The 14,284-nt window shown below is 40.3% G+C and overlaps 1 protein-coding gene across 3 annotated transcripts in view; it reads left to right on the top strand.

The window, feature by feature from the left end:
• LOC310903180 (serine/threonine-protein kinase TNNI3K) overlaps positions 1 to 14,284 on the top strand; it is a 74,486-nt gene that overhangs the window by 56,587 nt on the left and 3,615 nt on the right. For all 3 annotated transcript variants that reach the window (XM_083845915.1, XM_083845916.1, XM_083845917.1), the window contains 3 exons: positions 6,261 to 6,320; positions 7,887 to 8,056; positions 11,141 to 11,220. In XM_083845915.1, coding sequence (XP_083702041.1) covers positions 6,261 to 6,320; positions 7,887 to 8,056; positions 11,141 to 11,220 — 310 coding nt within the window. The remainder of the gene's footprint in view (positions 1 to 6,260; positions 6,321 to 7,886; positions 8,057 to 11,140; positions 11,221 to 14,284) is intronic.

Consider the following 14,284-nt stretch of genomic DNA (forward strand, 5'->3'; position numbering starts at 1 on the left):
ATAGTTGGTGAATTGAGGAGGAAAGCAAACGATTATTTAGACGTTCAATTAAATTTTGAGTAATTATAAAAGTTTGATTGTGACTCATACCGAGTGGAAAAGTATTTTCTGCTCTCAGACTTCTGTAGACTTTTTCTATGAATTACTGACTTTTCTCCACATCAAAAGTGAAATTTGAATCATCAAAAAGAGGAACCAAGTTACTGTGGAATTGTGTAAGCTTATGTTTTTCTACCATGCCCTGAGGTTTTTTCCCTGATACACTGAAAAGATACCAGCAGAAGAGTTGTACAGAAGACAGCAGGACCCGAATACAGCCAGAAGTCCCCTCCCTGGCCTTTCTGGCACATCACTGTAGGATCACTTCTAGGAACAGCTGGAGATAGGACACACAGACAGAAGTTATGGGAATTCTTGTTTCTAGGGCTACTTTCTTCATGGCAGTTGCTTTCAGCTCATAACACACAAAATTTCTCACTCTTTTGTGTTCTTTTTCTTAAGTTGCTATTAAGATAAACTCTAGATTCTGTTTTTCTTCTCTCAAACAGAGCATAGTAAGGCTAATGAAGATGCATTGCCTGGGCCTAGAGACCAGTCCTAGTAAGGTGATATTTTAGCGATGCGTTTTCAGAACCTTGGGTTTTGAAGTTGAACTAAGAATGTTTTGGATCTGCTCAGAACTTCTTATATGCAAAACTCTGGGTTCCAAGTAGCATCTCTAGCTAATTGTTTGGAGAGCGTGTGGTGACTGGTTATGAGATCTCCAGCTAGTAATCTTAAAAGCAGTCTACCAGGCTGCGAATGGAAGAGCACTTGTCCTGGAGAGAGGGCCAAATACCAGTCCCTGCCACCTTAGGAATGGAATGGGTATGTGTGCTTTATGATGGAAGAAGACCAGGAATCTTAGTAAGCTATGTGAATTTAAGATAGAATTTAACAGATGCTGGTAAATAAATAAATAAATAGTATTTTCCATCAAGCAAACATTAGTAAGACAAGCACAGTGATGTTTTAAGCACTGCACCTTGTACATTAAAGAGAACAGATGTGAGTTCCAGCATTGTAAATGTGAATTTTTACATTAAATTAAATTGATGCTGTATGTTTCAGGTCACAAGCATCAATTGCTGTTCTGGTCAGTTAACATTTCCTGTTTTATCTTTTTCTTGCTTGTATTCTGTGTTGTACTGCTTGGCTCTGACGGAACCAGATGTTTGCTGTCTGATTCTTCCCATTACCAAGACTCTTTAACATCCATGATTGTGTTGCTGCTTATTTAGAAGCATTAGGTTGACAAAATCAGGCAAGCTCAAGCCTTCTTTTGAGGCAAAACTCCCACAAGGGATGCTGAAGGCTTTTGTTCTTACAGGAGTTGCTATAAAAGAGAAACAGGAACATGATTTGCAAGCTGTAGAAATATTCTGGCTTTTGATTTCTGTTTCCGATTATACCTTTAATCAAAGCTGTATATATAGCTAAAAACATAATATTTAGTAACAGAACAGTTGGCAAACAATGATCAAATGAAAAAGAAAAAAAAAAGTGTTTTTTTTTTTTTAGTTAAAAAACACTGTTTTTTTATGATTGCTCCAAGCAATCGTAGCAGTATTCCCATGGAGAGGACACTGAAGCATGGCAAAGGGAAAGGGGAGAAGGGGGAGAGGGAGAGTTGTGATGAAGTTCACAAACACTCTTCTTTGCCAAGTGCAGATGATAAGAAAATGCTGTTCACCACAGCCCTTGGCTGAGCAGCAGGAATTCATACCAGTGGTTTGCACTCTTCATGCTGTGTATTGCAATCTCTCTGTCAAAGCACAGAGAAAGTTCCATAAGCCTGTCCAGCTGCATTTCCCAACTCACTGCCATAATCTGTCTTACCTGGGTTGAACTGCAGGGACACAGCCCTCCTCCAGTCTTCCACTTCAAAGTGCTTGATATCAGAAGCTTGTTATCAGAAGCATCTTGGATTTTTGTGCATCCAAATATTAGATTTATTTATTTATTTTGCTACACCATGACGTGCCATATTCATTTTAAAAATTGAAAGCCATCTGTTCCATTATGTTTCAAAATTACTACATTGCTTATTATTATCATTTTTAGTGTTCTGAGACGCATTTCTCATGCACTGTTCTGCCAGACTGTTTCATTCTCATAAACTATACCACTGCTAATCCTAAAATCGGTCTCTCCTATTCCAGCTTTCTAAACCCCTTATGGGTCTTACTATTATTTCAATTTGCTCCCTATATGATATGGAATTCAATTTTCAGAGGCTTAAAATAGTAAACATGACGAACACTTTTTTCCCCTATTGATAACACTGGCAATTTTCAGATGGGATTCTGATTAATGCTGATAGACACAAACCTCTGAAATAAGTTACAATTATTAAACTCTTCTTTATAACAGAAAGCAACTGTACTCTGAATTTCAAAAAATATGTGTTGCATTTGCTGTAATTACTCTCTCTAGTAGCCCAGCAGTTTCTGCAGGATAAGAGTCTGATATAACGTAGTTATTGTGGTAAAGTTGTTACTATGGCACTTCTCTCATATATTACAATTAAGATAGTTTTTTAATAAGTGGGGGAGTTTGGCTGGTTACCCAATTAACTCAATAGCAACGGCATTAAAGAAAATAAAATGCATGAGTATTCCCTTCTGAGAATATACAACAGTGGTTAAAGAAATACTGTTTTATGTTGGGTTTTGCAAACTATTGTTATTTCTGCACTAAAGATAACATGAACTAACTAGTTCAAACTAGTAGCCTTTAGTGCCACAGCAGGATTTAATGGTGCTTGAGACCATCCAAATAGATGGCAGACAGACAGCAGTGACCCTTTACTAAACAGTCTTTAGATCTCTGTCCTTATTTTGAGCATGAAATCTTCCAAAGCAGATTGATAACTAGAACGCTTCTGATGCCACATCCCGCCTGTATTTTCTGACTGGATGGATTATACACAGACCTGTGTATTTGCACATGACAATTCAGCTGCAACTAAGAGAGTGTGTGGGCACCTGTGCTGGCTCAGACCAATCAGTGTTGTCTTACTGACAGTGTTATTGTTCTGGCATGTGTAGATCACCAGAATAATGGATTTTGTTTATAACATCTGGGCTTTGACAGTGTTGTTTGGTGATAGAGAATGTCAAGCAGTCAGATGAGTGTCATCTCCATGAAGTTTTTCTCACAGAGGATTACAGAGATGGGTACATCCTGTAGGTCCTTTCTGTGCTTCTGTGTATCAGCCAGGCAAGTGACCCTGTGTCTATAATACCATCTTTGCATACATAGCTGCAGCAATCACACACACATTTTTGCATATTGCCCTCAACTGTCTGAAAAGCCAAGAAAAATGCTCCAGAGACTAGAAATTCAGTTTGTTTAGAAAATGTTCCATGAAGTAGGATAGCTACATTAGGAGACACATTGGACGAATGGGCTTTGGGTTTGGAAATATTTTTTTCATATGTTTGGTTTGCTGGTACTATGCTGGCATTCAAGGACTTCATTTAACAAAATGAGAGTTTCAATATGGATGAATGGGAAGGGATTTTAGAACTTCTATAATTTTCTGGTGTTACAGAAGCCTTGTTGCATATGCTGCTTCATATTATTGAACCAGATACTCTGACTTTGAACTTCACACTGGAAGCAGAGTCCTGTATTTTTGCCCTTAAGTACCATTTTTAGTTAGCTTAGCTTAGAAAGACAGGTTTTTGTGTTCCTAAACCTATCCTTATTCTGGTACTTGAGAGCTGTACCAAGACAGTGGAAGAGGGAGGTTTGTGTAACTTTGGGCTACCAATTGCCTTCAGAGAGTTTTGCCCCCTTACTGTATTCCTGACTGGATACTTACCTAATATTTCATTTTGAGAATTGCAGATAAAATGTGTTTTCTGTGCATGGCATAGTTAGCTTATTTCATAGCTATTTTACTTCATTTTTGTTAGTTTCCTGGATACTTGGATATGGTCTTGTCTTCCCCTTTTATGAGCTAATGTTAGGATGGAGTGGAGGGTGAGGGGGGCAGTTTGTTTGTTTTTTACATGTAACTATAAAGCATCTGCTAATAACCATCAGCAAGTAACTCACATTCTGTTTAGAGTTATTAATAAGATGTCATAGTAAATTGTTGACTTAAGCAAGCAGTATGTAATGAATAGAGTCACTGTATCTTGTTAGCATTTCCACAGCTCATTTAGCCCCAAATAAAAAGAAAACATCCTTTCAGAATTTTAATGCACTTTGCTGCTCATCAGTATCACTTGAACATCATTTAATCTTAGTAATGTTATAGAGCTGCATGGCAGAATTATAAGGCAATTGATAGCTCAATCAGCCAGAGGATAACTTGAATTTTGCACAAAATGTGGGCAAAAACTTACCCAAATGAGCTTTTTTAAAAGGTGTTTTGCTACATAAAATTACTTTACTCTCAGTAACAAAGATTTTGGATTACTTCTGAAGGCCTCAGAAAAGTTTCAGGACAGCCATAGGACAAAGAACATTACAGTGTTATCACCTTCTAGTCAGCATTTGAAAGGTTTGCTGTACAGTCAAAAGACTATCCTAAAACAGTGAATACAAATCTAGAATACTGCTATAAATTCACTGCACAGCTTAGAAAGCAATTCTTTTAAAGTGTCTCAGTTATACCATGTATGTATCTAGCATGTATAATAATCGTTGACACATTGATAGCTTCTGAGCATAACACACAAGAAGAGGAACCGTATGCTATTAGTGAACCACCATAACAAGTAGAATGAGTGAAATACCTAAATGGTAAAAAACATCACCATATAAATATCCATTTTGCAGAATTTCACTGTAGGTGCATAAACATATTATTTGTCTCTGTATTTATTTAAAAGAGGGGTCATTTGTTAGGGGAAAATGGTTGAACTTTGGGGCTCAATGGGTGTTCACAGAATTCTCCTAGGTTAGCTTAGTTTAAAAAACAAAACAAAACAAAAACTTAGGCAATAAAATGATGTCTATCTAGATGAATTTTGCTGAACATCTGTGAAATGCCTCCAGATTTGAAGACTTATCCTTTTAATTGTATTTAATTTCATTCAAGGTTCATCCCAACTGAAAGTTAGTTCCTATGTATCATGTCACTGTTTCCATTTATCAAGTACTTGAACATCTGCTTTCTGCACACTCCTGAAAATAGTTGTTTACAAAGGCAAATGGATGACTAGAAAAGAAAATTAGACTGGCTCTTAACAAGCATTTTCCATTAGATATTTTAACTTGTAAGATTTAATGAGAATCAAAGTATTTGCCATAGAATCTGTGGCTCAGTTCAAATAAACAGTGCTTTAGGTTTAGTAAGTAAAACTCTTATTTTAAAGGCACTGGTCAGTTCTTCCATAGTCTCTGATGGGCTTTTGATCAAGTTCTGTTGAAGGTGGTAGAGCTTGTCACATGCAATAAATGAAGTATTTCTTAAACACTTTGTAGACTAGAGCTCAGTGATACTCTAATATTGCAAGAGAGGGGACTTAGGTATGTGGTCACATACCACTTTTATAACAAAATCCTATATAAAGGGAGCCACTGAAATCACCTCACAATCAAGTTCCTGTCCAGTCATCACACAAGATCTCCTTTCTTCTAATCAGCCTTGCACCAGCCAAAGAAGAGGCAACTCTGAGAACTCCTTGACCCTGTGAAGGATACCATGTTTGTAGGGAAGTTATTCGCATGGGAACATTTTGCTAGGCACAAGTTATTCACAGCAGTGAATAACTTACTGAAGTGAATAACTTACAGCAGTGAATAACTTATTGAAGCAACTTACTGAAGCCTGAGATTTCTATGAGATCACAGTATCTTTCCAAAGTAGTTCCTCCTTGTTGGTTTTGTTTGTTTGTTTGTTTGTTTTTTTATCATCTGGAATATCTCATTGCAACAGTTGGCATCATGTGACAGAAAGAACACCAATATTTCATTATATTACTGAAATCTTATGACCTAATCATTATTAGTTCAAGTCTAATTGTTACAAAAAAATAGAATAATGCAGTTAACGTTAAGCACACGACTCTTAGTTTCATAGCTTCTTACTAAACCTGCAGTTCCCATCAGATTCCCAAGCAGACTGACAGCAATGCAATGAAAATCAAAGAAAAGGAAATGGAGGGGATTTATGATTCATCATATATCTGTTAGTCTTTTTAATCATAGAAGATGTCCCTTCTATTTTTAACACAGCTCTGCTTTTTCTATTGTATGCACAGGGAAGACCAGAATTTTCAGAAGTGGTTGCAAAATTAGAAGAATGTCTGTGTAATATTGAGGTAAGGATCTTATTTCTGCTGTGGTATATGTGTGTGTATGCAGTGTCATAAGGAATACAAATAAGGGAAGCAGCAGGTGCTGAGGAGAATGGTGGCTTTTGAGTCTGAAAGTGCACTGAAAGTGCTTGAGCTGCTTCATCCTGTTGCAAAACAACACATTGCATTTTTAAGACACATTATCAGTAATGATTTTCATGGGTGTCAGAAGGAGGCAGTGGGCACCAGATATTGCTGTGAGTGTCAGCAACTACTCAGAGAGAGGAACACTGATGACAGAGCGCGACCAGTGGGGTGGAGGTGTGGTTCACATTAGTCCTTGGCAGGTTTTTTCCTCCCATTCATCAAACCCAAGTCTGCTTGGTTTAAGAAGAAGAAAAGACAAACTAGACCCATGGAAGAAAGGTAAAAACACAAAACATAAGAAGGATGAATGGCAAATTCCTGCTCTGCCCTGTGGCTATGACATAAATGGGTGTATCAGCATTCAGCCTGGTGTAAAATAAGTGGTCAAACAGCAACTAAACTTCAATCAGGGTTGCAGTTCCTAAAATTATATTTTCTGTGCGCATGTGTACGTATTTAAGAGTTTAAAAAAAATAAAAATCCTTCCTTTTAAAATGTATCACTGCTCTTGAGCTTAAGGATCAGAAAAGACACCTATAATCTACTGCATTTCTTCATGTTCTGACTACAGCTGGTTGCTCTACACGTAGGTGGAAGCTTTTAAGTGCAAAACATTGTGAAGCACTATATCACAAAAACAGTGCCATCTCGTGGGACACCTGACTTCTATGATACACAGGCAGCAGTGCATGCAGGAAGAAATCTGGATCAAGAGTTCACACACACACGCAAACACACACACACACACACACAAAACTGTATTTAGCTTTGGAGTTAGACTTAAGTTCCACTGTGTCCAGGGCAAAGCCTTGTTTCTGGGGAAAACTCTCCACTTCCCTCTAATTCCTGCTCTTCTTCTTGCTCAGCAAATCATTTCTTCTCCTTTTAAATATCTCTGAAACCAGGCATGACAGGAACTTTTTGTGCCAGCAAGTCTATGGCCCTGTTGCTGCATACATGCATTTGTATATACACACATATTAATGTGCTAGCCCCGTATTAACATTGTCCCATCAGTCCGAACTCCTGTCCTGAGACACTCAGACAGGACCACTCTGATCAGGCAGCACTGCCACCTTTCTGGCACAGGTGGGAAAGTCTCACACGATGGCTCTCACTAGGGAAGCAGCAATGCCTCCCAGCTGCACAGTGAATGCTCACAAGCCAAGTAACTTGCCTCTGGGCTAAAGTTTATCATCTTGAAAGTCATCCAATCCCAGCTTGAAAAACTGCAGGCAATGATGAACCGACCACTTTGTTGGCAGGCAGCATCCAGTTGTCCTCCTCAGCTGTTCAAAGCCAGAAGGCATTTTTTTTTTTCAGCCAAACGTTAAGGAAATATGGGACACAACTTGTGAGAAAGAAAGAGCTGAGGAAAGATACGTATGAATGTAATGTAATAACAGTGCCTTTTGTCCTTTTTTTTTTTTTTTTTAATTCCAGTTAATGTCTCCAGCCTCTAGCAACAGCAGTGGTTCTCTGTCTCCTTCCTCGTCTTCGGACTGTCTCGTTGCACGTGGAGGTCCTGGCCGTAGTCATGTTGCAGCATTACGTAGTCGTTTTGAGTTGGAGTATGCTTTAAATGCAAGAGCTTATGCTGTTTGGTCACAGAGGTATGTTCCACCCATTGCATGCTCAGGAGGGATCTTACTCTGAAACAGAGAGAATCCTTCCCAGGGCTGTATGGCTCACTTGGCTCAGATGGGAGTTCTCTGTGGCAGGGATTGTCCCTCGCTACCAGGTCTGGCTGCATGGGAAGCAGGCAGTAGAAACACACCCTGGGGTATGCAGTACACAGCTGATCCGCTGCCAGGGCCAGCCTGGGAAAGCACTTTTGCAGTCTTGTCTTCTCCTGTAGCTGCTCCAACGTGGTGGTCTGGGTTATCTGAACGCTGAGGAAGCTGTCCTGCTGTCACGACAACTGCTAAGCATTTGCATTTTTCACAATGGATAACATCAAATTAGTAGAAAATTGCAAGCTTCCCTGTATGGACTCTACACACAGTACCACTACTTTATCACATGCAACCAAAGATTGATGACTGCCTATCCAAGGGGACAGAGACAGGTGGTCATTAGAAGGATGTCCCCTCATGGTATGGGAAGGCCAGTGATTATACCACAGTGTATTTTAAATGTGGAAATTTTCACCAAAGAAAAGCTAAAAGACACAATTTTCTTTGGGAAAAAAAAATATATATATATATATATTCCAGTGTGTGGCATCAGTAGCCAGATGGTAAACAACAGGCTAGACCATGGGCAGCACTGTATAACCAAATGTTGTGGTTGGAAGCAACACCTGGTGCTATTGCAGAGCCTTACAAACCTTCTTCATACTGTGAGCACTGGCCATGCTTTGGAGAACTGCTCATACAGTTACTTCTGTGAAGTAATTTCCATTTAGGGGAGCTGAGTCCTACAGGAGCTTTTGTGTTTGAAGAAGGAGTTTGTTATACCGGAGGCAGTAAAACTTCTAATATTGTTTGACAAATAGAGAAGGCAGTGCTAGTCTGCTGCATCAAAATAGGATGGCAGGACCTGCTAGTTATCCTCTTAGCTCAGCTCTCTCAGCAGAAACCTAAGCCCTGAAGAGATGTGCTAGGTGTACCTGCTCACTCCTAGCACAAGCATGGCTTGTTATTTCTGCCAAAATATTAGGCAGACGTCCTTCTGATGAGGAGGAATAAGGCATATTTGACAAAATCCAGTTGAAAATCCTAGAAATAAGCAAATTTGGGAAGAAAGAACCCACTGAAATGCCATGAGTGTGTGTGAGGAAAATTGCTTACTATTACATTTATACTTACATGGCCCTTTTATGGAGTGTATAGCTTGTGTCTGACCAAGAGTCTGAAAACCATTCTCTGACATGCCATCAGCCCTATTAGATTCTTCATATTAGTGGAATTTATTTACTGAGAGGCATTTGTACGGGCAGGAAGAACACCCAGCTGTCTGACCGTAAGTGCCTGAGGTGAAGATAAAACATGAGGAGAGTCTGGTGATCTCAGAGAATGGCTGCGATAGAAAAGCGAAGTAATTGAACAGGTGTCATTTTTTAATACTGTGTTTCTCAATTCTGGATTTTAGTTTTCAGTTTTTTTCATCTTGACCACAAATCATGATATGATCAAATGAATGATTTAATTAACGCTGGCTAATGGTGTTGCACTGAGAGGAGCAAGCACCACCAGGTGCTGTCATTCTGCAGGTGAAAGCTTCCAGGCTAAAAAGGAGACAGGCAGAAACCAGGCTGTCCCAGAAGGTACCATGGCAAGAAATACAAATGCAAAGTCCCTTTTCCTTTAGGAAGAGGAAGGGATCTCTGCCTCACAGAGCACTGCTGTAGCTGTTCCTACTGGGGCACATCTTAAAATTTGCATTTCATTCAGTTTATGCCCATAGAAGGATAAGAACTCCCAACATTTTCAAGGCAAAGCAACATATGGGTTCTCTATACAACCACAACATTAAAGTTAATATCTGAGGCAGTCTACCCTACCACTCAGGAGACCTGGCTTTGAGGGCAAATTTAGCAGTCTCCTGTCTCTGTCCCATGGGGACTGAGAGTACTATGAAAATGAAATGGTCTCTTTATCTCTGCCAGAAGAGCTGTGCGCTTAGTCTAAACTTTACCCTTTAGCACCACTTAGCAGTCAGAAATATTAATAGCAGAGCAAGCCCTGCCCTTGTGATTCATTCCTGGTAACAGGGATGTGGAAAGTCAGACATACAGTCAGCTAAAATGAGGAGCTGGAGTAGAGGAGCATGGTAAATCAATCATTTCAGTTTTGGGGGCTCTGACAGAGAGGCAGATGGCAAACACCTGCAGACAGATGCTGAAAACTTCCATATAAAAATATAAATCACACCTAAAATGTTTATCTGGCAACATAAGGTACCAGCTGAATTTCTTTGCTTTGATGTACACTGCCTTGGCAGGACATGGAGGTGGGGACTGAGGTCAAGCTGGAAAGAATGTGAACTAGCCTTTTATTGTCTATAAAGGACCAGATTTTGCTGTTAGGTGTAATAGATGCGTACAAAAGGAATAAGAAATTGGTGTATTTAGGTTACAGCGTAGATACAAGAGAGAGAAAAGGGACACTTGAAAGTGTCCCTCTTGTCCTGTAATTCAGTGTTCTCAATACAGCACTGAGGCTTGTTAGCACAACTAAATGAGCTCTTCTGTAACCCCACCAGTTATTTAAAGTTGTATGCTTTTATCAAATGCTCTGCCATACAAACTAACAACATTCAAATCTATAAATAGCACCCAGGAAGGCTCATCTAGAGGCACAGCATTCAATGCAAAGGGAATGGCTTCCACAGCTTTAGTAGTTTTTCAATTATACAACACCCTGAGATGATTAATGAATTCACTTTCTAATGACAATGGTTTCTTAGGATTTCTTTTTTGTAAGCATAGGCATTTTCAGAGAGAATGGGCCCTATTTTTTTTTCCCCAGCTGGACTGTTTTTCTTGGGCTGTCCCCTGTTTTATCTGCCGACAGCTTCGTGTCCTATGCAGTACTGCACAGCATGCAACTCCATTCCACAGCAGAAACAACCCAGCTAACGAAGCCTCCATCTACTATGGATATATATATGGATATATATATATCTATATGGGTATGTATATATACTATATATATATATCTTATGTAAACTGATACCTCCTGTCTAATTTGCAGCACTGGGCAACACCTTTCTCAGGGTCTTTCTTTGGATGACATGAGAAGAAACTTCCAGTACCCACCGATTGACAAAAATGGTGAGTTTTTGCACAATAAACTTCTTAGCATCTTGCAGTGTTTAACCAGTGCAGAGCTACGGTCTCCTGCAGTATCAAAAAGCCTGATGAAAAAATTAATGTTCAATGCAGACTGCTAGTTACAGTCAGTGAGAGCTTGTGAGGTCTTACCCCATACTCCATGCAGCTCATTGCCACTTTCAATCTATTTGTGCCCTAAGCTTTTTGGGAATGGGATGGTCTGTTTTATCTGTGTGCATGGATCTGTGAGTGAAGAGAAGATTGTGGCATCATAACTTCACTCCTCTCAGAGGACATCCTGTCATTCTGCTCCTCTCCAGAACAAATGTTCTGACTGTTTCTTCCTCTTGCCTTTCCTTCTTGCCTTTTCTTCTTGATTTTCCATCCTACTACATTTGAGCATGTTTTTATGCATTGCCACACAAAGAGCAACCTAGCATTTCCTAGCCCCTGTAAACCTTTCTTGTTAAATAGATCTTGTTCAGGTCTCATCTTGCAGGCAGCAACATGGGGTTCAGTTTCTCGTCCACCCTTTCTGAATGGCTCATGAGCTCATTACCTGCTTCTTTACAGTTTCCCAATCAAAGAGTAGTTTCATCTTGGACCAACTTTTAGCCCAACAGCATAATTTATAAAAACATCCTTAAAACAAAGAGCTTATGAAATGTAGTTGGCATTAGGATGCTATCCACCAGATTGCATTCAGATATCTTAGATAAATCTTTCTTGGTGAGGATCTGAAGGTCAGATTCTTAATCTCACCTTCATGCAGATTTTCATTCACACCAGGCTCAGCTGCTGCATTCTAGAAAGACCTACGATTGGTATGAAACAACTTTTGCTATGATGTGCTAGCTGTCAGGATAGTACGTTTTATGCCCAGGTGCTCAGTAATTTTCTGTGCAGCAATATGGAAGTGGGCACACCTACCAAGTAAACGATTTCAGAAACTCCCCCAGCTGCCATCCACCAGCACCAGCTGATCTGTTCGCCTGAACATCCTAAGATGCTCCAGGGCCGTGTCAATGGGATGGCACTTCCTTGTTTAAATGCTGACACGCAGCCAGGACCCATCTCCTGTGATTGTTGTGTTTGCTGAGCAAACATCAGCACAGCACACCGCAATTATCTGTACCTCATGAGAGCACCACAGTCCATGCTTCCTACGTTCACCCAGAGCCATGCAGATACTCTGGCTCTCCTCAGACCGTGAACAGGCATGAAAATCCAGGAAACCCTGGATACAGAGCAGTGTATGAAGGTATTTTCTGAAACGATTGCTCAAGGGATAAACATGCCAGAGCACTGCCCATATACCCAGCAATGCCAGATGCAAAGCAAAGCTATGATACACTTTTACAAAAGAGCCACAGGCCAGGGAAAGACCTAGGCTTTGGCACTGCCCATGCCAGCTATTGGTTTTGAAAACTGGGTAGAGAATTTTTTTTACAAATGCTTGTATCAGATTTTGGCATGTGACTGACAAAGGAGACAAACAGAAGTGGTGGGAGCCATGAAGCTGACATGGTGGAGAATGACAGCAATATCTTCAGTGCCAAGAAGCAGAGCTGGACTTTGAAGACAACACAGACTTCTGAGGACGCTCGTACACTGTGGTCTCTGACAGCCAGGAGTTCCCACCAGGAAGGTGTTTGCTAGGATCAGGGGGTGTTATGTGCTATGTTTGATGTAAAGTCTTTGTTTCTCCCAGGCATACCTACTGAGTATGTATGAGCAAACATATGCTTTTCTCTATGTTTGAATCACAACTGTGTTGAGAGGATCCATTGGTTTTATGATGCTGCTGTCCTCATTCAGAGTTTGCTGCTGCCAGCTAAGCTGTCCCCTCTCCTGAGACACCCTCACCCCTTTCCTGTCATCTGTTGCCACTTTTCTGCTACTTTCCAACACATTTTAGCAACAAAAGAATTTAGTGTTTCATTCTGCCTGAAGCATATATACATCCTATTTGTTATCTTTGTTGTTTTTCACTGGCTTCAGTGTGTCTGTTGCACTACCTCCCCTCCTCTGAACTGAGCACATTGAATGAGAAAAAGAAAAAAAATGGTCATATAAATATTTACTGAGTACGGTGCTAAGAGCAGTGCTGATGCCATAACAAGCAGTGAGCTAATGACCTTTGAAACTGAAAAAAGAACAAAAACGTTACTACTTTTCTTGTTGTATCCATATTCCACATCTGCACAAAGCAGTTCCTCCGGGCACAGTTTTTATCATTCACCCAGAAGCTGAAAAATTTGAGGAGGAAGAAGCCAGGAACAAAACAGGGACTGTTCAGTGAACTCCTAGAGTAAGACCATCCAGGAAGGACTGGAGAGGGTCTCTCAAGTCTGCACTAGAAAAGGACAAAAGGGAATTAAGGGCTGGTCAAAAAAGAGACTGTCCATGGCTTCATTTAAACAGTGGAATTAAGGTGTGATTTCAGACTCCACACATGAAACCTCAAGATTTATTTTCAAATATTCCTGTTCTTGAATTTTAGTTTCCACAGAAGAGAACAAAAGTATGCAAGTGGGAAGGGAGGTATTCCCCAGCCAGACCTCCATGTTGCTGGTCTGTACACCAGGACCATGGTGCAGCACAGCCTGATCACAACTTTCTTGAGCCAAGAGCTGGCCAAGCTGAACCCTGCAGTAACTCAGGTAACAGTGGAAAAAGCCAGAGAGGTACAGAGGAACGTCAAGATCCTGGCTGATAGACACAACAGGACTGGAAAACTCCATGCCATATACTTCATTTCATCAGGCTTATGCAGCTCAAAGTTGAGTCCTGTGGTGTCACCAGGAGAAGTATCTTGAGGACCATCAGAATCACCATCCCCTGTTACAAAGCACCAAAACCAGCTGCTCTGGAGGCCCTCCATAACATGCTGCACCCCAGTCACCACTCTCTCAGACTGCACCCCAGCCTTCAAGATCCTGGTAGAGTAATCAAGCCATTGCAATGCACAGCAGCACACCAGAAAACAGAAAGCCCTGATACCTTTTTTTTATTAGAGTGCTTGGTCTAATGCTTGCAAATATTTGCACTCTTTATTTATGGC

This window comes from Anser anser, assembly GCF_964211835.1.
Source record: "Anser anser genome assembly, chromosome: 8".
NCBI classification, from domain to species: Eukaryota; Metazoa; Chordata; class Aves; order Anseriformes; family Anatidae; genus Anser; species Anser anser.